The sequence below is a fragment of the Delphinapterus leucas genome, chromosome 19, assembly GCF_059928025.1.
Source record: "Delphinapterus leucas isolate spDelLeu-1000000601 "Yukka" chromosome 19, BTC_Dleu_Yukka2, whole genome shotgun sequence".
In the NCBI taxonomy this organism is placed as follows: domain Eukaryota; kingdom Metazoa; phylum Chordata; class Mammalia; order Artiodactyla; family Monodontidae; genus Delphinapterus; species Delphinapterus leucas.
In genome coordinates this window covers 46019240-46042507 of record NC_143147.1, presented here as the reverse complement: position 1 = coordinate 46042507, position 23268 = coordinate 46019240, and the positions used below count along the sequence as shown (strand labels likewise).

The 23268-nt window shown below is 49.0% G+C and overlaps 2 protein-coding genes across 5 annotated transcripts; one reads left to right on the top strand and one right to left on the bottom strand.

The window, feature by feature from the left end:
* EME1 (essential meiotic structure-specific endonuclease 1) lies at window positions 1-6481 on the top strand. Of its 2 annotated transcripts, none has more exons than XM_022558162.3 (9): window positions 1-52; window positions 1117-1928; window positions 2012-2139; window positions 3559-3648; window positions 3739-3860; window positions 4064-4190; window positions 4416-4531; window positions 5325-5514; window positions 5810-6481. In XM_022558162.3, exons 2-9 carry the CDS (start codon window positions 1142-1144, stop codon window positions 5837-5839), a joined length of 1590 nt encoding a protein of 529 aa, XP_022413870.2. In that variant the 5' UTR covers window positions 1-52; window positions 1117-1141; the 3' UTR covers window positions 5840-6481. The 2 variants fall into 2 exon arrangements, with proteins under 2 accessions (XP_022413870.2, XP_022413868.2); XM_022558160.3 differs by having other exon boundaries at window positions 5761-6481.
* On the bottom strand, window positions 6227-18628 carry LRRC59 (leucine rich repeat containing 59). 3 transcript variants are annotated; one of them, XM_089901100.1, is made up of 7 exons: window positions 18186-18628; window positions 15819-15878; window positions 15339-15497; window positions 15003-15107; window positions 11868-11940; window positions 9623-9796; window positions 6227-8181 (listed from the first exon to the last, which is right to left on the bottom strand). In XM_089901100.1, the coding sequence occupies exons 1-7, from the start codon at window positions 18444-18446 to the stop codon at window positions 7934-7936; spliced, it is 1080 nt and encodes a 359-aa protein (XP_089757226.1). In that variant the 5' UTR covers window positions 18447-18628; the 3' UTR covers window positions 6227-7933. The 3 variants fall into 3 exon arrangements, with proteins under 3 accessions (XP_089757226.1, XP_022413874.1, XP_022413873.1); XM_022558166.2 differs by lacking the exon at window positions 18186-18628 and adding an exon at window positions 17907-18179; XM_022558165.3 differs by lacking the exon at window positions 18186-18628 and adding an exon at window positions 16558-17800.
* Window positions 18629-23268: the final 4640 nt, after the last annotated feature.

Below are 23268 nucleotides of genomic sequence, written 5' to 3'. Positions count from 1 at the left end.
TCTATTTCCGGGTCCTGCGTGGCGGATGAAAGAGTGACGCGAGAAGTTGCTGGTGAGCGCTGCCGGGCGGGCGGACCGGGTAGGGCTTACTTCCTGAGCTCAGCTCTGCAGAGGCTCGGTGGCCGGGGCGTCCGGCGCTTCTGCCGCGGTGCGTGGGCGAGCCGCCCGCCGTGGTGTCAGCGGGAGAGGCTTGGAGCCCGCTCAGAAGGGGCCCGCTTGTCCGACCCCCGCATTTTGCCAGAATCTACCAAGGCCCTTGCGGGTCTCTCCCTAGTCATTCAGCTTACTTTACTGAGCGCTTCCTGCGTGCCAGATACTGTACTAAGCTCTGTAGATGTATGCTTTTTATTTTTTTTTTAAACTTCTTACAATCTGGTAAAGTAGGTAATGTTATTATCCCTATTTTACTAAAAAAGAAAGCGAGGCCCAGAGAGGTTACCTGGCTCATCTCGGGTCACACCTACAATGTTAGTGAATATTTGTTCAAAGAACGACTCTTGTGCACGACCCAGCAACTGGCAATCCTAGGTCTGTCTGCAAGAGAATTGAAAACATCCCCACAAAAACTAGGACATGAATGTTCATGGCAGCATTATTCATTCAAAATGGCCAAAAATGGAGTCAAACAGAATGTCCACTAGATGATGAATGGACAAACAAAATGTGGCATATCTATACGGTGAGGTGTTATTCAATCATAAAAAGCAATGAAGTACTGACACATGCTACAACATAAATGGACCTTGAAAATATTATGCTTAAGAAGCCAGTCACAAAAGTTCATATACTCAGCTAAAAAAGGGTGACTCTTGGTATCTCCATTTTACATGCAGAGATCAGCAAAGAGGTTGTGTCGAGTGCGTCTTGTTCGTACCTCATTAACATTTTTTAATAGTAACCTCCACTTTGTTTACACCTCACCTTGACCTAGAAAGGATTTGAGAAGGTTTCCTGTTAGACTACAGACATAGCTGTTCTGAGTTCCAGATTGACCGTGTTGGGACCATATCCTCTCTCTCTGTGTATCATTTATTTCCTTAAAGCTTGGCCATAGAACGCATCAAGTGGAGTGAATTCAGTGCTACAGTCTGTGTCTCATCTCTCTTTTCTTTTTAGGGAATTAATCTGATAGCACATATTGATGGCTGTAGAGAAGTCATTACTCGCACTGGATTCCAGCGAGAGTGAGTCTGAGGAGCTGCCAACATTTGCCTTTCTGAAGAAGGAGCCGTCTTCAACCAAGAGGAGGCAGCCTCAGAAGGAGGAGAAGATTGTAGTGGTTGACATCTCAGATTCTGAGGCCTCCTGTCCTCCGTCACCAAAACTGAGAGATCCACCACCTGTTCCAGAGACAGCTGAAACTGTCACACCAACAGAGCCAGTCAGGGTGCTAAGCAGTGGAAGTGAGGATGAGGGAGAATTTGCTCCCCTGGCTGAGAGGCTTACTTGTAAGTTTTTGACCCACAGGCAGCTGAGCCCTGAGGACTCCAGCTCCCCAGTTAAAAGGGTTTTAGATCATCAAAATAATGAAGGAGCATCACGTGACTGGCAAAAGCAGCCCTTCACAAAGATCCGTGATATTCCTCTCTGTGACACCTCAGAGAGGTGTGCGTCGAGTAACAAGGACCCTGTGGTAGACAGTCCATGCCATCAGCTGCCAGCCTACCAAACTACCTGCTCTGTCCAGAGCAACAGCGTGACAGTAGCTAAAACAAATGCTGGGGTGCCCCCACCTCAGAAGAGAACCAAGCATAATCAGAAGGTCCAGAGGAGAGGCTCACAGGGATGCCAGCAGCGGGGACAAGCAGGCCAAAAGGAAAGCACCCAGAGGCAACAGGAAAGGAAGAAGAAGGCAGCCCTGGCTAACAGGCTGAAAGCTCAGAGGCCAGAGGAATGCTTGAAGCACACCGTTGTGCTGCTGGATCCAGGTCCTGCAGGCATCTTTCTTTACCTCATGCCGGGTGAACTGCTTTCTGGGCCCCACTGACAGCCCCTTTCCCATCTCTTGCAGTGCTCTTACAGATGGAAGGTGGGGGCCAGCTCCTCGGAGCACTACAGTCCATGGAGTGCTGCTGTGTGATTGAGGCGCCGGCCGTGCCTTGCAGCATCACGTGGAGGAGAAGGGCTGGGTCCACTGAGGTAAGGGTTTTCTGGCTGCTGTCGCTCCTCTGTAGAGTTACAGGATAAATATGCTTTTACTCTAAAGGATATATTATCAGTGAGGGCTCCAGCAGGAAAGCAGATAGCACACTCAGCTGAGTATAATTTGAGGAGGATTTAGTAAAGGGGCTGTTTCCCAAGGTGTGGGCAGGGTGCAAGGAAACTACAAGGGACAGCGCCGTACCTCAGGACGATAACGGCTTTAACTTGGTTTCTCCACCTCGGGTACGGCTGCCATTTTGGATTGGTTAATTCCCTGTTGTGCTGGGCTGTCCTGTGCCTTGTAGGATGTTTAGCATCTACCCGGTAGCTGCCAACAGTACCTGTCCCAGTTGTGACAACTGAAAATGTCTCCAGATATTGCCAAACGCCCCTTGGGGGGTGGGGGGGAATCGCCCGTTTCTGTCGCAGTCATCCTATAAGGAAGAAATTCTTATCCCCCACATCACAGGTGGGGAAACTGAGGCCCTGAGAAGTTGAAAGCCTTGTTAAGGATCACAGCTGAGTAGTGGCTGGGGGGGTGGGAGGGACTAGAACCCAGAGCTCCTCCCACCTGTGCTTTGCAATATTATGGGTCTTGGCTCTTGCTTATAGGGACCTAATCAGAAAACTCCGCACAAGCCCTGCTCACGGCTGTTCTGTAATGCTGTACTGCTGTAGGATTGTGGGCCGTGACGCGGCCTCGGCTGTGTTTGATTATGCCCTAGTATGGCGACGAAGAGGTGCTCTCACAGACTGAAGTTTCCTCGGTGATCCTTATCTTTGTCACACAAAACCTATGTGTAAGGGTCACTCAGCTTAGCATCTACCCTCAAAGCCCAAGTTACTTATTTGTTCCAAATCCTTCGGAAGAGTTTCCTTCCCTCCATTCCCCTATTCAGAATGCATAGAAATATTGGCAGTTACTTCTCAGTCCGCTTCAACTCACTAATGCTCCTTTCTTACTCACTGCCTCAGAGGTGCAGTGCACTGAGGCTGAACAGTTGAGGACTGGGAAGGACAGGATTATGGGTTACTATTTCTTGCCACCATGACTTCATTCCAGAAGAGAAATGATAATGCAAAGTGGACTAGGCTGGGCTTCCCTGGTGGCGCAGTGGTTGAGTCCGCCTGCCGATGCAGGGGACACGGGTTCGTGCCCCGGTCCGGGAAGATCCCACATGCCGTGGAGCGGCTGGGCCCGTGAGGCATGGCCGCTGAGCCTGCGCGTCTGGAGCCTGTGCTCCGCAACGGGAGAGGCCACAGCAGTGAGAGGCCCGCGTACCGCAAAAAAAAAAAAAAAAAGTGGACTAGGCTGATGGGGATGAAGTCATTCACCCAGAAGGCCTGGGTCTCTCTCGCAGGTGCTAAGCACCTGCTGACCTGCCTCCCTCTGCCGGATTCCACGCCCTTTGACAGGATGGAGAGGAGGACTGGGTGGAGGAGCCGATGGTTCTGGTGCTGCTCCTGGCAGAGGCGTTTGTGTCCATGATCTACAACTTCAAGCAGGTGGGCACAGCCAGAGGGTAGGCGCTGAGGCTGGGGCGGAGGGCTGGCTGCAGGGAGCAGGCGTGCTTGCATTTCTGCCCCTTCACGCAGGGGAGTCTGGGCAGCACCGAGGAAGGGAAGAAAACGCTTCGGAGCTTTGTAACTGACATCACAGCAAGGACAGCTGGGAAAGCTCTGTCACTGGTGATTGTGGATCCGGAGAAATGCTTCAGGTTTGGATTTGTCCTTGAGACTTAGCATTAAAAGGGGCAGCTCTTAGGCCAACGGGGGTGAATTTATTCATCCCAGATCTGGGTCCCTCTGCAAAATAGCATCCGTCCTAGCCCTGTGGGACTCTCTGGTCCGGTCTTCTCACACCTCTTCTGCCCGAGCTCGGCCTGGAGCTGCCACTCTTTGATTTCCTTCCCTGCTCCAGGGCTCCGAATCCCCCAAGGAGAAGGAAACAGGGGGTGGCAAACGGAGAACAGGCCAAGGAGAAGGAGAAGCAGAGACAACCGGAGGCCAACACAGCGGCTGTGGTGACCAGGGTAGACATGGAAGAGGTAAGAACTTCTGTTGCCTGAGTCATCGTGGCTGCCCGCTCTCATCTAACCCGATTCACCATGATGAAGAGTAAAATGCCTGCTGGACACTACTTTCTACCTTGGCACTGAGTAGGCGAGAAGGGGCCAAACGGGGAGCCAAGGGGCTGGGGTGCAGCTTCAGTGAACGGTGAGAGAACAGTTTCAAACTAACCTCTGCATACCCATCTGCTTTGGGGTTTCTAGGCATTGGTAGATCTGCAGCTACACACAGAAGCCCAGGCTCGAATTGTGCAGAGCTGGAAAGAGCTGGCCGACTTGGCCTGCACATTCACCAAGGCAGTGGCTGAGGCGCCCTTCAAGTGAGTGCCCCCGTCAAGTCCTGGCTCGGTTGCTTGGCCTTGTCTTTTACAGTAGTTCTGGTACCCAAAGATGATGTCCCTTTCCCCTAAACTCTGCTGCTAGCCTGTTGTCACTCAAGTTTGAGGCAGAAGGAGTTGACCTAACCCTGGGAATTCTTGGAAAGAGCCCCCAAGCTCAGTCCCTTTAAAATGTTCTCCTGTAGCTTATGTGTAAGTTTGTGTTCTACAGGTTGGTACTGGGTTATCAGTGGGCCAGCTTACCAGAATTCATTGCAGGTCAGGTCACAATGAAACAAGCCCTTGTAAAACAATTTTTTAGCCTACTTAGCTCAAGGGCTGTTCATAGTCAGAATTTAAAATCAGTGATTCCTCAGAGACAATCCAATCCAAGTCCCTCATTTTATACCTGAGGGAACTGAGGCCTAAAGAGACCGACTTGTCAAAGTTCCTAGCAGATCAGAAGAACCAAAACTAGACTCCAAATTGCCAGATACCCAGTGCTGTGCACTAACCCCCATGCACACTGCCTCCCCGATCAAGATACCCCAATCTCAATGCAAGCAAGAGCCTCGTACTTTTCTGGTAACTTCTTTTTTGATGAAAAGGAATAGATGTCATTTTTATGGGAATCGGCAACTAGCACTGCTAGGGGACAGAATGAGCATTCAAATTGGCCAGGTAGAACGTCGTTCCCACCTCTTCCCCTGTCAGTGGAGGGTTTTTAAGTTCCTAGTTAAGGGGACAGGTGCAGCACAGTAACACGCGACTTGCAGCTCAACTGTGCTGTTTGCAGGAAGCTCCGAGATCAAGCTAGTTTCTCCTTCTGCCCGGAGAGTGACTGGGCTGGAGGGGCAAAGGTGGACCGCTCTGGCAGGGGGCTTGCAGTGGTCTGGAGGAGACAGATTCAGCAGCTGAACCGAGTCAGCCTGGAAATGGCCAGTGCCGTTGTGGACGCCTACCCCTCCCCACAGCTCCTGATCCAGGTATGCCGTTCCAGGGGTCACTGCCCAGTGCACTGTGGCCTTAGTGGACTCCCAGTTTCCATGGACAGCACTGGTGAGGGCCCAGGAATGCCTTGTAAGTCAACAGTGCGGGTCTGAGATCAGAGTCAGCACTGACCAGGGAGGGAGGATGGTTCTCATCCCCCAACCCAAGCTTCCCGTCCCTTATTCACAGATGAGGAATGACCGTGGGTGGTATGGTATTAACAGGTCATTTACCACTTTCAGGCTTATAAGCGGTGTTTTTCTGAGCAAGAACGCCAGAATTTGCTTGCAGACATACAGGTGCGCCGTGGGGAAGGTGTGACAGCCACCTCCCGCCGTCTTGGACCAGAGCTCTCCAGGCGTATCTACCTTCAGATGACCGCTTTGCAGCCAGATCTCTCTTTAGACAGTGCAGACTGATGCCAGCCCTCAGGGACAGGGATGAAAAGCTGATTTCCACCCCAGCCCCCCGACCTCAGAGCATGACTACAGTGCAGGGATCAGAAGCACCTCCTGCAGCACAGCCTGGGTCCTGCCCACAACAGGCTTTCCTGGGCGTCGCTGTTTGCGATAGTGTCCCTACCTGTCAGCTTGGGGCAGAGGCTGAGATGCTCACATTTGCCTTCCCCTCCCAGCAAGTCAACTGCCACGTACAAACCACCCCGACCCCTGCCCCAGCCAGCCCTCAAAATACAAAGGAACAAAGACAGACCACTCAGACACGTATTTAATAACTGTAAAAATCCAAAAGAACCTCAGCGTCAAATCTTGAGGTCACAAGTGAACTGCCCTCGGCGGGCTGCTTGACAAGGCTGGACGTGCTCCCGCCTTCCTCCCGTCCACGGAAGCTGCCTCAAGCAGCCAAGGAACGGGGGGAGGTCTGATCACTATGCTGACTTCTGTATTCTCTTAATCTCATTTTATGTACTATGTGTTTAGTTTCAATAAAGCATTTGTACCAATGGCTCTGGAGCTTGGAGGAAGACTAAAGGAATGTGTAGTGATTCTGAGTAAGGTGTGGGCCTACGCAGCAGAGCTCTCCCTGAGGGAGAAAAGAACAAGTCTTTTCTTCCACTGTCAGGACGGTCACAAGTGTCAGTGAGAAGACGAACCCCACTCTGTCTCTGGACATGACAGGTTCTTGCTCTCCCTGGGGAATCGGGAGTCTTCTGTGAATTGAGCACCGTGACGGCCATTTCTGATCCCTTCATCCAACTGTTGTGAAAGGAGGCAAAAGGAGGCCACAGAGCAAGAAAATGCTGAGTCTGGCAGACAAGAGAATGGACAGTTCTGCCCTTATTCATGCAAGTCGTTAGTGTACCACTTTTAAACTCCATGATGCTACTTATTTCCCTTCATTGTGTAGTTATATCTAGAATCAATTCTAAACCTCAGTCTCTTATGAAGCTTTAGTTTTCAGGTTGCCTGTGAGGTATTTAGTCACACCGATTATGTAAGAGAGCTGTCACAGACAATGTGGCTTTGCAAGGGTCCACCTTCTTGTTTATTGGCAATCAGGGAATTAATGCTCTCAAATTGACGCAAGGAGCCTGGACCATCCCCATTTTACAGAAGCCACATGAAGTGCCGCAGGACTCTACAAGAGCTGCCCAAGACCCTCATGGCTATGAGATTTCTATCTGTGGGTCATGAATCTGTTTCCCGTGAAAGATTCTATACTCCAGCCAAGAGACAATTCTGGTGTAAGTTGTGTTCTCTCAGTACACTATAAAGGAGGCAAAATGATGGGAAGAAAGGATACCAGGGTGGGAATCCAGTTCTGCCTCAAACCAGCTAGGAGACCATAGGCAAGTCATGGAAGGCCTCAGTTTCCCTGTCTACAAGTGTTACATTGGACTGGATGGTCTGGAAGTCCTGTCACAGCCTGAGATTTTGTATGACTGTTAAAATATCTGAATGTCTGAGGTCCTTAAAAAATAGGTACGCCCCTCCCCCCCAATTTAGACTAGATTTGCTGAGTATGGTGTTCCCCTAGTCCCCAATAACACACTGCCTCCTGATCTGCCCTGGCTCCCCAGGGAGGAATGAAAGAAAGGGTTTGTGACACACAAAAGTATAAATGTAGTGACAGCTGACCTTTAGTAGAAATGAGTCTTGCCTTTATACAGCTTTGTATAACAACTAGAAAAGGCTATGTTTTGTCCTCTCCCCACCCCAAGCCTATTCTTTTAAGCATGCAGGTAACTGGCCCCACCTCCTATTTCTCCTTATTCCACCAGGGAACCCTGACTAAGGAACAAAGAAGTCTTACAAAGAGGAGGTCTCAAGTACCAAACGGCAGCCATGTGATGATGGCAGGTAGGTCTGACACTAAAAAGAGGTTGTGTCCAACAGAACCCAATTCCATAGGAATCCAAGCTCCAAGGCTGGGAGGCAGCAGGTGTGGAGGACAAGCTCACTGCTGAGAATCGGTCTGCAGGACCCACCGGAGGATGTCGTGGCTGCGCAGGCCCCGGAGCGCGCTGTCGTAGATGGTGTTCACGCTGGTGCAGAGGGGCTGCTGCTGCAGCTCCGTCACCCGACAGGCGACCAGCCCGCCAGCCACACACAGCAGCAGCAGCAGCAGCAGCAGCCTCAGCACAGCCCAGGAGCGAGTGTGTTTCCGGGGTGGTGGCTTCCGGGGCCGAGAGCCGGACTTAGATTCTGGAGGGACAAAGTCACAGTAGGCAAAAAGTCCAGTCAGTTTAAGGACGCACACCCTGCAGTCGATGCCAGTCTCCGTGCGCGTCCACTCACACCCCTCTGCTCTGATGAAAACTCCCCCGGCCCTGAGGAGAACACGTTTTCTAGACCATCTGAGCTCTTGAAAACTTTGCTATGCAGAGGCTGAAACATGAACTCTTTCTCCCTTGGATCTCAGGGAGTAGATTCAAAACCGGATCTCATTCTGGATGTTTCACTTAGCACACAGTCCCCAGGGTCCTAAGTTCTCCATAACATGCTGGTGATCCGGGCCCCTTAGCACCAAGGGGAGGGGCTCATCAGGAGGCATCAAGCGTGGGTAGAGTGCTGCCCATTTGGGGAAACAGGTTCAAAATTTATGAATATTGTTAATGTTTTTATTATAAAAAGAAAGCCTGAAAGAAAGTATACCATATTGGTAACAGTGATTAATGCTGGGAACAGGGGATTACAGGTGATTGCCATTTTCCGATATATATAAAGAAATTGTCTGCAGTGAATATAATTATTGAAGAAAAAACGGTTTTGAGATTTTTAGGCAAATTTTTAAAAAACCTGACTGAACACCCACATTCCAAGAACTACATGATCCTGTCATAGGTTTTTCTCACTTAATCCTATCAGTAATCTGTAAGGAGGTATGATCCTCATTTACACAAGGCAACAGAAAGGTGGTGAGGTTGGGCGACTTGCTCAAGGCTAGCAGGGGCAAGCAGGGACAGGCCCTGCAGGCCTCCCTCCCCACAGAGCTTCCCTGCTCAGGTTCCTCTCCCTCAGGTGTCCCTTCTGGCCCAGAGGATATACGGTCCTCCCTTATACATCGAGTCACATTGCTACACAAATCCAACGGGACATATTCAGGCAAAACACCAACGTGTTTTATATACGACATGGCTCCCCAAATGCAGGCCAAGTGATTCCCCTGGTGTTCACCAAACAGAGTGATCGGGTCCAACTGGGGAAGAAAATCACAGGCAGTGCTGGCACCACTGAGACGGCACCACACACTCAAAAGCTCAGTCCACTTCCTGGATGACGCCAGGGACTTTTAAGAGTAATGTGACCATATGCAATCTTCACCTTTCTGGGTGATTTTAGAATCTAACCCTTACAAAAAGTGCAACTCCCTGTTCTGGAAACGTTCTAAGCTACATCTGACCCAAATACCTGCACATAAGCATGTGACACTGGGGAAACAAACCACTCGGGGCAGTAGGAGGGTCTCCATTCCCCGTAAGTGGACCCTCTGAGTTACTCCCAGGCCTTAGAGTATGCTGTACCTGACAAGGTCTGCAAGCCTGTTCGCTCACTCGCTCGCTCACTCACTCAGCCATGCCTGGAAACCTAAGCCATGTCCCCACCACACCCCTCCTGGAACCCTGCAACTGAGAGAAAAACCTACTCGGGGCCTGATTTGCTTCCTTCTTAGGTTTCTTCTCCTGTTCCCGCTTGGCTGCTTTGAGGGCGTCATACTCCTTCCTCCGGCGCTCCTTCTCTTCCGCCTTCTCCCGCTTCCGCAGTTCCCGCTCCTGAGCCTCCTTAGCTCGCTGCTTGGCCTCCCACTTCTTCTCGGCCTCTATGAGAAAGTATACCCAAAAGTGGCTTCTCTCCCACAAACCTCCAGTGTGCTTTCTCAAGTGATTATGGAGTCAGGCTCCCTTCCCTTATGCTGTGGATCACATAAGATACGTCAAAAAGCAGCAGCTGTCTTTCTGCTCTCTGGAAGTAAGCCCTCCCTAAAATACACTAAGCTGCTCTCAGGGTTTGCTCGGTGGATTCTTACTCAGGGACTCCCAGCCACAAGCAGCAGAGACTAGGGTGACGTAACAAGGGTGGGGGGCATAAGAAAGGCATGGGTGATGAGTCTGGTGCTCCTTTAGAATTAGGTACTAATTCAGAAGACACAGCCACTGACAGCCTTGCACAACTCAACTATGAGGAGAGGAAACAAGGGAGGTGTTGATTCTATGGGAGTCCCATCTTCCCAAGCTTCGGAAAGGAATGTGGCATGGGGAGGGCAGGAAGAAAAAGGGAGCGCTCAGGTTCAAGGTTAGAGAAGATGGAAATGTTTTCCTGAAAAAACAAGACTACTAGTTTGTCAGAGGGTACCCTAGACTTCAACTCAGGAGTCTATGTAACATTCCGATTTATTCCACAGCTCAAGTATGTTCACATACAGCACCCAGCTTACAAATTACTGGTTTCTAAAAATGCATTCCCAAATTATTTGGAAGACTGAAGCACATTTTTCCAAAGCCAGAATGCCACAAATGGTGGTTGAATGTCCTTTTAGGGCTCAAAAGCCTATTTGAACTATCATGGAGCTGAATAGTACTATTCTTATCACTGTAGCTTTCCACTGCTTTTCTACATACAAACAAGCTCCAAGTTCCAGCTGAGCACCAAGAATGCCAAGAACACACTCTGCCCAGCCTCAAGAGAACATGTGCCATCCAGAGGCGAAAGCAGCAGTGGTCACAGTAAACATGGGCAGTACAGCGGCCATGCGTGTACAAGGAACGGTCACAACTCAGGGGTTCCAATCTCAGGGGCCGCCTGTAACCAGTACTACACATGTCCCTCTAACCACGGGAGTCCTCCAGCAAGCGGGCTCAGAAGTCAGCCGGCTCGTCAACAGAGCACCTACTGTGTGCCGGGCCTTGTTCCAAGTGCTCGGGTACAGCAGTGAAGAAAAGTCAAGCTCTACTGCCTAAGTCATCTGCTTTCTACAGAAGGAGACAAACAATAAACAAGTGAACATATAGGGGAAAAAACAGTGATATGTGCCATAAAGGAAATAACTGAGGATGTGACAGAGAGTGGCAGGTGGGTTGGCTCTTCTCGTTTGAGTGGTTCTGAAACGGTTAAGGTTAACCTAGGGCAACAGATGAGGACCACATGAAGCCAGTAGGCAGCCAGTAGGCAGCCACGTAAAGACCTGAGGGAAAAGGAAACCAACAAAGCCCTTAAGATGAGACTGTTCTTGGTGTGTCCAAGCAACAGCAGAGGATTGTGTGGCTGACGGTAACTGCACTCTCTCCCTGGTGTGTGGAACGAGGCCGGAGAAGCAAGCAGGCCTGGGTCATGGCGGGCTTTGTTGGCCATGTTACTGAGTTTGAATTTCATTCTAAGTTCAGTTGGAAGCCGTGAGAGGGTTTTAAGCAAATAGCAGCAGAAGTGATTTGTGTTTTGAAAAGATCTCCCTGGCTGCTGTGTGGAGAAGGCACAAGTATGGAGCCAGGACATGGTGCTAGGAGGTACTGTGGCAGTCCACCGGCTGCAGGCTTGACTGCGGTGGTGGCACTGGAGTTGCCACTGCTGATAGACTAGATGTGGGAGTAACAGAAGAAAGCAATCACGGACATCTTCCCAATTTCAGGCTTGAATAACTAAAGGGATGGTGATTTCCCATTATGGGGGGACACCACAAGGTGCTGAAGGGGATCTGGTTAGGCATGTTTAATTTGAGATACTTATTAACCCTCCAAGCAGACAGAAAGATAAGCAGTTGACTATGACTGTGGGGCTCAGTGGAGAAGCCAGGACTGGAGAGATGCTGCCATCTACCACCACGCTGTTCCCCACTGCTCTGCACGGCTCCTATCCTGGATCCTAGCTCCTCAAGCATGAGGCGGGTGGCCACCTACCTCGGTCTATTTCCAGCCGCCGCTGCCTCTCTCGCTCCTGATCCACCTGCACAGCCTTCATGTGCTGTAACACCTGCAAAGGGAGAGGAGGGTGCTGAAGTACTCCCCGCAGTTGTCTTCACTGCGGAGAGTCTCAGAAAAGAGACTGTTCTTTCCAGAGGCCCTGGAAGCTGTGCATAGCTAACGGAGTTAACCTTATCCCGTGTCTTCACTGCACCGACCTTAGCCAGAGAAGAGCCATATAAGCCCAGTTCACTAAAGCGGTCAGGAAAGAAGTCTGTGAAACACAATGCCAACTGGGATCTAAAAAGTCCTGCCATTCACAATCGCTTCATGTAATTCTCCCAGCAACTTTTGTGTTAAACAGGGACAGCACTTCCTCTAAGACACTTTCCTGACCTCTTTTGGCTGCCTCAGGCTCCCCTCCTCCCACTGGTGGGAGTTTTCTTATCCATCTCAACCCTAGACTGTAAGCTCCCTAAGTGTCAGGGACTACTGTCCTTAGCTCTGCAGGTGAGCACAGCGTTTAGCTAGTTATAGCACTCGATACAGGTGTGATGAGCAACTGACCGGATGCCCATTGTAAAAATAAGGAAGAAAACCCAGGCTCTGATGTCACACGGCTAGAAAGTAGCATAGCTGAGAGTGTACGTCTGCTGAGTTCCTAGGCCAGAGCTTGTCCCTCTTACGTATAGTGCACAGAGGCAGGAGAGCTGTAAGAGAAAGGCATTTTATGAGCTCAATGAACACTGTTGCTTGACTGCATTAATAAGAGAAGAAAAGCTCAAGTATTCTAAATGAAGACAGCAAATTGTCTTAATTTTCTGTTTCGCTACTGCACTAGACAACCTGCAGGACAGACATGTATTCAAATGTAATTATTTTACTTCATGGCAACTTCAGACATGCCCACATCTATCATAAGAGGGACACAGGAGCAGGTCTGCAAAAGCCACTCCCTCCAAGAGCCTGGCTTAAAGCCACAAGGAACCCTGTCCCGAGTAACCCAGGACCTGCACCAGCTGGCACCTCTCCAGAGGAGTCAAGCTTACTGAAAAATGGCCGCTCAACAAGGGGCTGCAGGATCTGGAGGAAGGTCAGGCATGATGTGGAGAGGGGGCCCGAGTTCAAAGTCTCTGTCTCACCCTGAACTCTGAATTTTATATAAGCACCAACCATTCAGTTGTCTTTAGGGGGTAAAAACCGGCTAAATAAAGAACCTGGACGTTTAAGGGCCGCCCCTTTTACCTTGGCTACAATACGTCAGGAGTTAGTTACCTGACAACACAGCCCAGTCCGAGATGGGAGAGGCTCTGCTAGAGCCTCTGCAGGGTTGCTGTTGTCTACCTATCCCCGCCCACGGCAGGTAGGAAGCACCCGATGACTACCGTTGAACTAACAAGTTAGTTTTAAAAGGTGCCTCACTATGTGCCAAGCTCACTAGTTACTATGCACCCACAAGGTCAGAACTGACGAGACCTAAAATAACTCCTGGAGACAAGCGACCTCCTTCTGACGCCACTCCTGTACGTGCCTAAAGGTGTGAGCAGGAGAGGGCAGCGGTGCCGGAGCATGGCTTCTCACCACGTCCCCAACGCACCGTGCTCCCCAGAGCCTTGTCTGGAAAGTATCTGTGAATACTAAAGATCTTTACACTCAACAAAAGTTATTTTTGTAGGTCAAAAACTGGAATATCAGCAACTTTGGTTTAATATAGTATTAGTTGAATGAATAAATGGATAAATGAAAGGTGTTGCATACTGAGGGTTTCTCGGGTCAGACATACAGAAGTAACACCTACTTCCCAGGTTCATGAGGGTTATGAGATGAAACATGCAAAGCAGGCACAACAGAGGAAGAGCAGTCAATGGTAGCTATTGTTAGTCTTCAGAACAGACAACATTCTTAAAGCACCAAGTTTTTAGAACAGGATTCACAGATCACTTGTACTGCTCCCAGCTGAGGGCAAGCTGTTGCCTTGGCTTCTTGGATGCACTGATGTTGTGCTTGGTTTCTTGTAACAATGGGTGACACAGAGGATGAGACTATCTGAGAAGCCCTGAGCTAATGATACGAAAAGAAAGGCCATTACTCCCGAGATTCACAGAGACCCATCATACACACATTTCGCTTACATTAATCTAGCATTTAAAGTTAACTCTTTTGTGTTCACAACGCCCCCTAAACATAGCCAGGTAAGTCATCTGGTGCTCAGCTGAAGCAGCAGCAATCTGTTCTAAAGCTGGAGGGAAAAAATGACTGTAGCTAGAGTTTTTGAGAGATGCGCACAGTGCTGTTCTTAAGAAACAATGCAAAGCACCTTCAAGGTTATTGGCAATATTTGCCTTCCGGGCTGACAGTTAGTTCCTTCCTCCTGTCAGATGACTCAACTGAAGTCAAATGCCAGATGTGCCCAGGATGTGCCTGTTTACAGGTATAAACTTACAAATACTAACAACACCTTTATTATCAAAATTCAATAACTGACTCAGAAAGGCTACAGTGCCTAACCCTCTTGTTCCATATAAACAACTGTCAACAGTGCAGTGTTGGATCATGCAAGGTCCTGATTTCTAGGAACAGAAGTACTGCAGTAGAGCAGAAGACAGTATTGTTCTACTGCTTGTAAAGAGAGAGACAAAGGTGCCTTTGCCTGTCAGGTTCAGAGTAGACATTTTCAGAGACCTTCATGCTTTAAAAGACACAGCTATTTGGGGCTTCCCTGGTGGCGCAGTGGTTGAGAATCTGCCTGCTAATGCAGGAGACACGGGTTCAAGCCGTGGTCTGGGAGGATCCCACATGCCACAGAGCAACTAGGCCCGTGAGCCACAACTACTGAGCCTGCGCGTCTGGAGCCTGTGCTCCGCAACAAGAGAGGCCACGATAGTGAGAGGCCTGCGCACCGCGATGAAGAGTGGCCCTCGCTTGCCACAACTAGAGAAAGCCCACGCACAGAAACGAAGACCCAACACAGCAAAACTAAATTAATTAATTAATAAACTCGTACCCCCAACATCTTCTTTAAAAAAAAACAAAACACAGAGCTATGGGTGCCCTGGGAGGGGAAAACAGGAGGCGACAGAGGCAAGTCCCAGGGGAATGTATGAAGGAGCCACTGGGGAGCCTCGTGCTTACCTTGTTGGCACACTGCTTACACTGCTTCTCATCCAAGCAATCCCCTGCCACCTTGGCCAGGACAGGATCCAGGGGGTTATCCTTCAGGTCCAGCCACTTCAGACTCTAAACAGATGGGGCAGAGAGTCTGGTAAGCCCGAGTTCACATAAAGAGCCCCTCAAAGTGGAACGAAATGAGCAGAAAGAAAGCCCTTCTCTGTTCCGGCCGCAGGGAAAGCCGTCTGAGGCTGTGACAACAAGGTGGTATTCCTCTCGGCCTCTCTCACAGCCACACTCCCTCAGTCCCCGAGGCCCCTGCCGCACCTGGCCATGAAACATTGCGTTATGAATTGTTACCTTGAGCTGAGCAAAGCTGACAGGCAGGGTGACCAGCCTGTTGTTGAGGAGGTCCAGGTGCTGGAGGTTGACCAGGCGGCCAAAGTCTGCTGGTAGCTGCCGCAGTTTGTTCTTACTCAGGTCCAGCTTCACCAGGTGTGTGAGGCCACAGAAATCCGACTAGGACCCAAAGAGAGAAGACCTTGGCCTCGGGCTCACACACTGTGACGTAACAGTCCAGGAGGCCCTGAGTCAGAGGCACCTATGCGCAAATCCTGACTCTACCTTTTACTAGCTGCTCCAGCTCGAATGAAAATGGAGATAGCAGGCATAGCTCCTGGTGGTGAGCCGTGAGCCATGTGTGCAAAAGGGCTTAGCCCTTTTTAGTGGTAGCCTGCCTGCAGGCCTACCCTGAAATTATGCCTTATGACACAACTCCCCCAGACAGGAAGGAGAAGCAGCAGGGCTCTAGAAGGAATCATGCTTGCTTGCCAGTCTTACCGGTAGAGCAGTCAGTTTATTGCAGGACAGATCCAGTATGGTGGCCTTTGGGAGGGCAGCCTAGGAAAGGGAATGAGAACAAAATGTCAGATCAACACATGGAACAATTCAGTGACATCTGCTAATGAAGCATTTTCCACAGAAAGTTCCCATGATTAGAAAAGGCCTTTAACATGGACATATATACACTACCAAATGTAAAATAGCTAGCTAGTGGGAAGCAGCTGCATAGCACAGGGAGATCAATTCGGTGCTTTGTGACCACCTAGAGGGGTGGGATAGGGAGGATGGCAGGGAGATGCAAGAGGGAGGAGATATGGGGATATATGTATACGTATAGCTGATTCACTTTGTTATAAAGCAGAAACTAACACACCATTGTAAAGCAATTATACTCCAATAAAGATGTTAAAAATTTTTTTTTCAACAAAGGAAAAAAAAAAGGCCTTTAAAAACAAAAAATAGCACTGAAGTATAATGTTCCTGGAGACACGAAAGGAAAAATGAGCCAGTCACCCACGACCTAGAGAAGAATGCACAGTAGGGATTTGGCTGGGGAACATCCAAGGAAAAAAGACCAGATTCTCAGAAATTCTCCATAGCACTTTTAAGATTCTCTCTAGCACTGCTCCTTATTAGGTTTCAGGGCAGGGACTGTGTCTAATATAGCTCTGTGATTTCCATATTCTCCAGTTCAGGGTCTTCCAGGCACTCAATATACCCGTTGGCTGATTCGTACCTGAATGAATGAGTGAATGCAGAGTGAAATCAAGGCCCTCACAACCCAGCTCCGTTTTCCCATGGGGTTTGGGATGGACAGGCTCAGCAAAACTGACCCTTCCATTCTCCCAGGGGCAATGCTGCACCAACCGGAGGCCTGGAGTAAAAGGTTTCGGACAGCAGTTCTAGGGCCAGGCTGAAACATGGGGCGGGGAAGAAGGCAAATATTCAGTTAAGGACACTGGGCCAACGTGGACTTTCCAAATGTCAAAGTCCCAAGCATGAAGTTTGACCACCTAAAGAAGTTTGAGATATCACAGTGGGAAGCACACCGTGGTAATAGTTACATGCATCAACATTTGCTACCTGCCAAGTATTTTACATTACAGTCTTATTTAATTCTCCCAACAACCCTATGCGATGGGAATAATTATCACCATTTTATACATGAGGAAATCTAGGCTTAAAGGAGAACTAAGCTTGCCAAGGGCACTCAGCTATTAAGCAATGAAGCTGATATATGAACTGGGACTCCCATTCTAACCTCCATACTACACAGCCAAGGCAGAGGGAAGGCTGGGCCAAGTGCCAAACGCAAATATAATTTGTTAAAGGCAGTGAGGAAAGTGCAGGTCATCCAAAGGGAGGCTACTGTGGGGGATGCGGGTGGGGAACCAGGTGGGCAAAGCAGGGATGTACCATCTAACTCCACTTTGGCAACAAACTAGTCTTGTAACGTCCCTGGGGCCTCAGGCTTGTTTCCCCGGTTGGGGGTACGGGAGTAGGCGGGTGGAGGGGTGGGCCACGATGGTGCGGATTCCCACCAGTTTCAGAGTTGGGAAGAGATTTTGCCAACCAAGCAGTGAGATGTCACATTCTTCAAGGAAGCATGCCTCAGGGCTGGGGCAGCCAGCTGGGATTTCTGGCTTCCAAGAAAAGCCAGGTCTGGGCCACACCCAGGTCTAACCGGAGGCCTACTTGCACCAAGTCATTCATTCATCTGTTCATTCATTCTCCGAATACATCCAGCAATCGCGCTCTGAGGGCTCCTACTTTAGGTCGGGCAAGGAGCTGAGCGCTGCGAAAGCCCCTGAAATGGGGGCGGGGGGGGGGAGATTCACTCCTGACCCGTAAAAAGCCCATAGCCAGACAAGCAGCTCCTTCCCATCTTCTGGAACTGTGCCAAAGTGACACGTGTACATCCCAGGAAGAAAACTGGGGCCGGACGCAGCCTCCCCCGGGGAGTTAGTCCCACTCCCCCCACCTCATTTTAAGCCATGGAGACTGAGACATGCGAAAGAAGGCGACCAACGCAGGGGCCAGCGCCAGTCGCGGGTGGGCGCCTGGGCCTCGCGGGACTGTACTGACCAACTCCTTGACCGGGACCTCATTCAGGTCGCTGAGGCTCAGATCCAGCTCGTGGCCGTCCAGCTTGTCGCGGAGGTTCCCGCCCTTGCTACCGGCCTTGGTCATGGTGACGCCGGCTAAACGAGTCCCGGCTCCGACGGGCAAGAGAAGGGCTGAGAAGCCGCTCGTCGGCTCAGCGGACTCGCACCCAACCTACAAAGCCTGCGTCCCCGGCCGCCGCAGGTGCGAGACCGCCGCCGCCCGTCCGCCCGCCCTCTGAGCCCTGCGCCCCGTTCCCACCGGTGCAGCCACGACGACGACCACTTCCGTGTCCACGTCACCTTCCGCGGCCACTGAGACGGGCTGGGCCAGAGCGGCCTGAGCGTGTGCGGGAGCGCCCTCTGTCGCCCGCCACCGCCGGGAGCGTGAGGTTCCGGCTCCGAGTTCAGTCGCCAGCCGAGCAGCTGTGTTCCCTGGTGCTGGGAGAGCACGCCCGCGGGCAGTCGTCGCTGGCAGCGCCAGGAGGCGAAAAGACTGGGGGCCAGAAGACCTGGGCTCCATCCAAAACTGACCTCATCAGATCTCCCCCATCCCCCTGGATTAGCAGCCGAAACTGGGTGTCCTTCAAAATTGCTCTCTGTCCTCTAACAATCCCCAAACCATCACGATCCGGAAAACTTTGCCTCTCTCTCTCATCTCCTCCTCACTGCCCCAAGCCCTGGTCCAGGCGACCATCAGCTTGAGCTTGGATTACTATTCTGAGTCTCTCTCCCTTCCATCCACCTCCACCCAGCTGCCCAGATGATCTTTCTAAAAATCTAGCCAAGTCTCTCCTCTGCTTAAAACCCTTCAAATAACTACCTGTAGGATATGGACCACTCTCTTTTCTACACTGAGCCCTGCGTGCTCCTGCAGCCTCCTGACCAGCCCCTGCCTGGGATGCTGTGGAGGCTTCCAGTAGGTGGCCTCCAAACCTTTCCCTCTCCTGAAATGGCCCTGCCTTCTCCACTCACCTTCTCTGCCTAGCTAATTACTAGTCCTTCAGGAAAATTTCCCTGAGGTTTATGAATCCTTAAGCAATCACCATGCTTCATCTATGGATACAGGAGAAACGCGCATAACAATGGTACCTGGCTGATAGAGTTTGGGGAGGATGGAAGGAGTAAAACACATGTAGAGCTTACAGCAGTGTCTGGCACTTAGTAAGTACCCAATAAATACTAGCTGTCACTTATAATCCACCTTGTGTTATACTTACCTTTATGTCTCTTTCCTCCATTCTACGTTGTGATGGCAGAGATTTCGTTTTTGTATCCTCAGAATCTGATGCAGGGTAGTTGCTCATTCAGGGGTCTGTTGAATGAATGAATGAGGCACTTTACCCACTCCAAGCTTCAGTTTGCTTATCTTTGAAATGGGGATATTAAAACTTCTCTCAGAGGGGAATTATGAAGACCAAAAGAAGTCAGTGCCCTGGCCTACTCATTTAACAAATCATTGTGTGCACCCCTCCCCATCCCCAGCAAGGCACTGTGCTCCAGGCTTCTGGGAAATAGACAAGAGCAATTGGGTAACAATACATTAGCACTTGGCAATCTCTAAAGCCCTTGAGCATCCTTTTTTTTTTAACATCTTTATTGGAGTATAATTGCTTTACAATGGTGTGTTAGTTTCTGCTTTATAACAAAGTGAATCAGCTATACATATACACCAGTCTTATTCTGATAATGTATTGATACATGAAGAAACTATGAAGCACATTTTTTTGTTATCTCTCTTTTATGAAGGAAGAAACTCAGGGAGAAGTAAACATGACCTTAGTCACACAGCTGGTTGAGGGGAAGACCCAAATTTTTTATTCCAAATCCTGTTTCTTTTCACTACACCCTATTTCCCTACCCCCACCCCAGGAACCTACACACATAATTATTATAGAAGGTAGAAAGAATAAGGGTCCTAACACATACAGAGAAAATGTGCGTGTGAATGTGCAGGGCTGTGCGGGTGTACATTTGAGTGTGATAACACCAGACTAACATATGTAAAAGCGTCCTGTGTGCCTAGGACTGTGACTTACGTATATTATTTCTTTTAACTCATAACAGCCAGATATAAAAGGCAGATATTATTTCAGTTTTAGAAGGGAAGTAATTAAGGCTCAGAGAAGTCAACTATTTATCTCTTTAAGGACAGTCACAGCAAGTGAGTGTATTTGGAAGAAGGTGGGTCATACCCAGCATGGCAGGGAGGAGCCTGGGAAGAAGGAAGAAATCAGAAAAGGCTCCATGGAGGAAGTGGCATTTAAGTTGGGCTTTGAAGAATGGGTCAGATGGAGCTTCCCTGGTGGCGCAGTGGTTGGGAGTCTGCCTGCTGGTGCAGGGGACGCGGGTTCGTGCCCTGGTCTGGGAGGATCCCACATACCACAGAGCGACTGGGCCTGTGAGCCACAGCTGCTGAGCCTGCGCGTCTGGAGCCTGTGCTCCGCAGTGAGAGGCCCGTGCACCGCGGTGAAGAGTGGCCCCCGCTTGCTGCAACTGGAGAAAGCCCTCGCACAGAAACGAAGACCCAACACAGTCAAAAATTAATAAATAAATAAATTTAAAAAAAAAAAAGAACGGGTCAGATTCAGACAGGCAGAGATGCAGCCCAGGGAAGCAGGGCAGCAGAGTGAGGAATTGACAGCAGCTCTTCACTTTGAGAAAGATTTTTTCACTCCCTGAGGCTGGAAAACCACAACTTCATGAGAAAGTGAAGCCCGTTATCTGTTGACAGCTTTTTGCTCAGGAACGATAGACTAGCCCTGCGCTGCAGCTCCTCAAACGAAGTGCCACCTTGTGTCAGGATACTGAGGTTGTTTGAGCAGCTGCCAAAGAGAACACAGGTAGCATAGCCCTTGAGAAGACAAAGCTCAGGACTAGGACAGGAGGCAGCAGCTTCCTGGAAAAACCTTGGGCATCAGGCCAGCGCTGCCACTGCTAGGTCCAGTGCGATCCTGGCAAGTTGATCCAGCACTCCAAGCTTCTGTTTCGCCTTCTGTCGAATGGGGATAATAAAATGGGAAAGTGTGTCAAGGACCCACGGAGAGATACACGCAGGAAAGAGCTGAATGGCACCATGCAGTGACGTCAACCTTTCTGAGGGCAGTTGGCCCCTTTCATGCTTCAACCCACAGCCAGAGGTGGACTGAAAAAAAGTCTGACTCAGAGAGCCTCTGAAAAAGGCCCCAAAGAGCTTTTTAAGGCACATGATCTCTGTATATATAGCTTACTTATTTACATAGATTTGCTTTAAATACTTCCACATGTAGAGAGATAAACCATGTTCCTATAAATGAGTCCGTCCCAAAGTGAACTTCAAATTTAAAGTAATTGCAATTAGAAATCCCAAAAAGATTTTTTATTTATTTTTTTTTTACGGTACGCGGGCCTCTCACTGTTGTGGCCTCTCCCATTGCGGAGCACAGGCTCCGGACGCGCAGGCTCAGCGGCCACGGCTTACGGGCCCAGCCGCTCCGCAGTATGTGGGGTCTTCCCGGACCAGGGCACAAATCCGTGTCCCCTGCATCGGCAGGCGGACTCTCAACCACTGCGCCACCAGGGAAGCCCCCCAAAAGATTTTTGTTTTGTTTTTAGAACTAGGTAAAAGTGATCTTAAAATGCATATAAGATGGAAAAAATCTAATTCATATGGGAGGGTAAGTGTATGAGAATTGCCAAGAACACTTAATGAAATTAAAAAATAGCCATGAGGGGGGCTATTGTCACCATGAGTATAGCATTGTCATGGGCAGTTATCAATGGAACAACATAGAGAGTGTGGAAACAGATACAAACTTACAGGAGTCCTTAATATGTAATTAACATTGTATTTAAAGTCAAATCCATCAAAAGGGGAGTAGTTGAACAAATTAGAATGTATTTACACAATGGAACCTCACTGTGGCACATGATGCAGCCATTAAAGAGAATTCATAGAACTACACGTATTGACCTGGAAAAAAAATGTTTGTTGTATACGCTCAAGCAAAAAATGCAAGTCACTGAGTAAGATGCATGGCATGATCTCAGTTTTAAAAAATTTAAAACTTTGACCTTATTTCAGACTTAAAAGTTGCAAGGATAGAAGGAAGAATTCCTGGATACCCTTCACCCAAATTTCCCAACTGTTAACATTTTACTACAGAAATATACACATATTTCTGAACTATTTAAGAGTATGTTGCAGACATGATATCCCTTCATCCATAAATACAACAGTGTGTCTCTCCCAAGTACAAGTAAAACTCTTATATAACCGCAGGATAGTTATAAAAATCAACAAGTTAATACTGATCAATACTATTATCAATCTATGGACCGTATTCAGATTTCATAAATTTTCCAGGATGATTTCATGTTTTGGAAAAAATACATAAAGGGAGAGGTGAAGAAACATTTACATATGTCTACACGTGTATAAGAGCTTGGGAAAGGTATGGAATACCCACACTTTTAATCTTGCTTACCTTGAACATCGGTTACAAGGCACATGTATTATAAATTTGTAATAAATTATAATGTAGAAAAGTTTAATATAAATAAATAAACAATGAATGAATGAATGAATAAAATCACCGTAGGTTGGATATAACTTGAGATCAAGTCCTGGTTCTGCCAACTTTGGACACATCACAGAATCTCTCCAATCCTGGATTTCCTCAATCATAAATTTCCACCTATAGAGGAAGCTATATTTTGAATAAGGATTAAATGGGAAAAAATACACAAAGTTCTCAGTCCCTAGAAGTCACTTTAAAAAATAATTCCTGTAAAACCAATCAACACTTGTATGTTTCCACCTCCTCCTCTTTGTTCATGCCATTCATCTTAGAATGCCCTTTCCTCCCTCTCCACTGTCACCATCCTTTTCATCCTTCAAGGCACAGTCTAGATGCCACCTCCTCCAGAAATACTTTTCTGATCACCCTGACCAAAAGTGAGCTCTTTCCACTGATGCCCTATGGCTACCCCATGCCCTGGTTGCATTCGAATTGTTGGCAGGGATAACAATGATTGAACCCCAGGGCGTTTGCTGGGGAGCTCAAGAGAAAGGCTTTCCTTGCTAATCAAAGGCTGCTATGCTTCTCTGCTGATTCTGTCTGTGTGTGATGCCTGGAACTGCCATGGTGAGACCATCAGGGAAGAAGACATTGTCTGTACGCTGAAAGTGGCAGAGTGGCAACATGGATTAGCTTAGGTCATGGTACGAGCATCTGGAAGCATCCTGACATACTGCCTAGGCCTTGAAAGGCCTCACTTATTGGTCATAGGGTTTGAATACCACCAAATGGGGATTCTTTTTCTATTTATACCTCCAACAAATATATAGTAGGCATTCTAAGAAT

Bases quoted from the DNA above. Each gene is read 5' to 3' on its own strand.
- LRRC59 (XM_089901100.1), bottom strand. From the start codon at position 18,446: ATGGAGCCCAGGTCTTCTGGCCCCCAGTCTTTTCGCCTCCTGGCGCTG. The intron at 15,498-15,818 runs GTAAGACTGGCA...TTTGGGTCCTAG, and splicing joins ATAAACTGACTGCTCTACCG to TCGGATTTCTGTGGCCTCAC. The intron at 8,182-9,622 runs GTAGGTTTTTCT...TTGTCCCTCCAG, and splicing joins GGAAGCAAATCAGGCCCCGA to AATCTAAGTCCGGCTCTCGG.
- EME1 (XM_022558160.3), top strand. From the start codon at position 1,142: ATGGCTGTAGAGAAGTCATTACTCGCACTGGATTCCAGCGAGAGTGAG. The intron at 1,929-2,011 runs GTCCTGCAGGCA...CATCTCTTGCAG, and splicing joins CGTTGTGCTGCTGGATCCAG to TGCTCTTACAGATGGAAGGT. The intron at 2,140-3,558 runs GTAAGGGTTTTC...GCCCTTTGACAG, and splicing joins GAAGGGCTGGGTCCACTGAG to GATGGAGAGGAGGACTGGGT.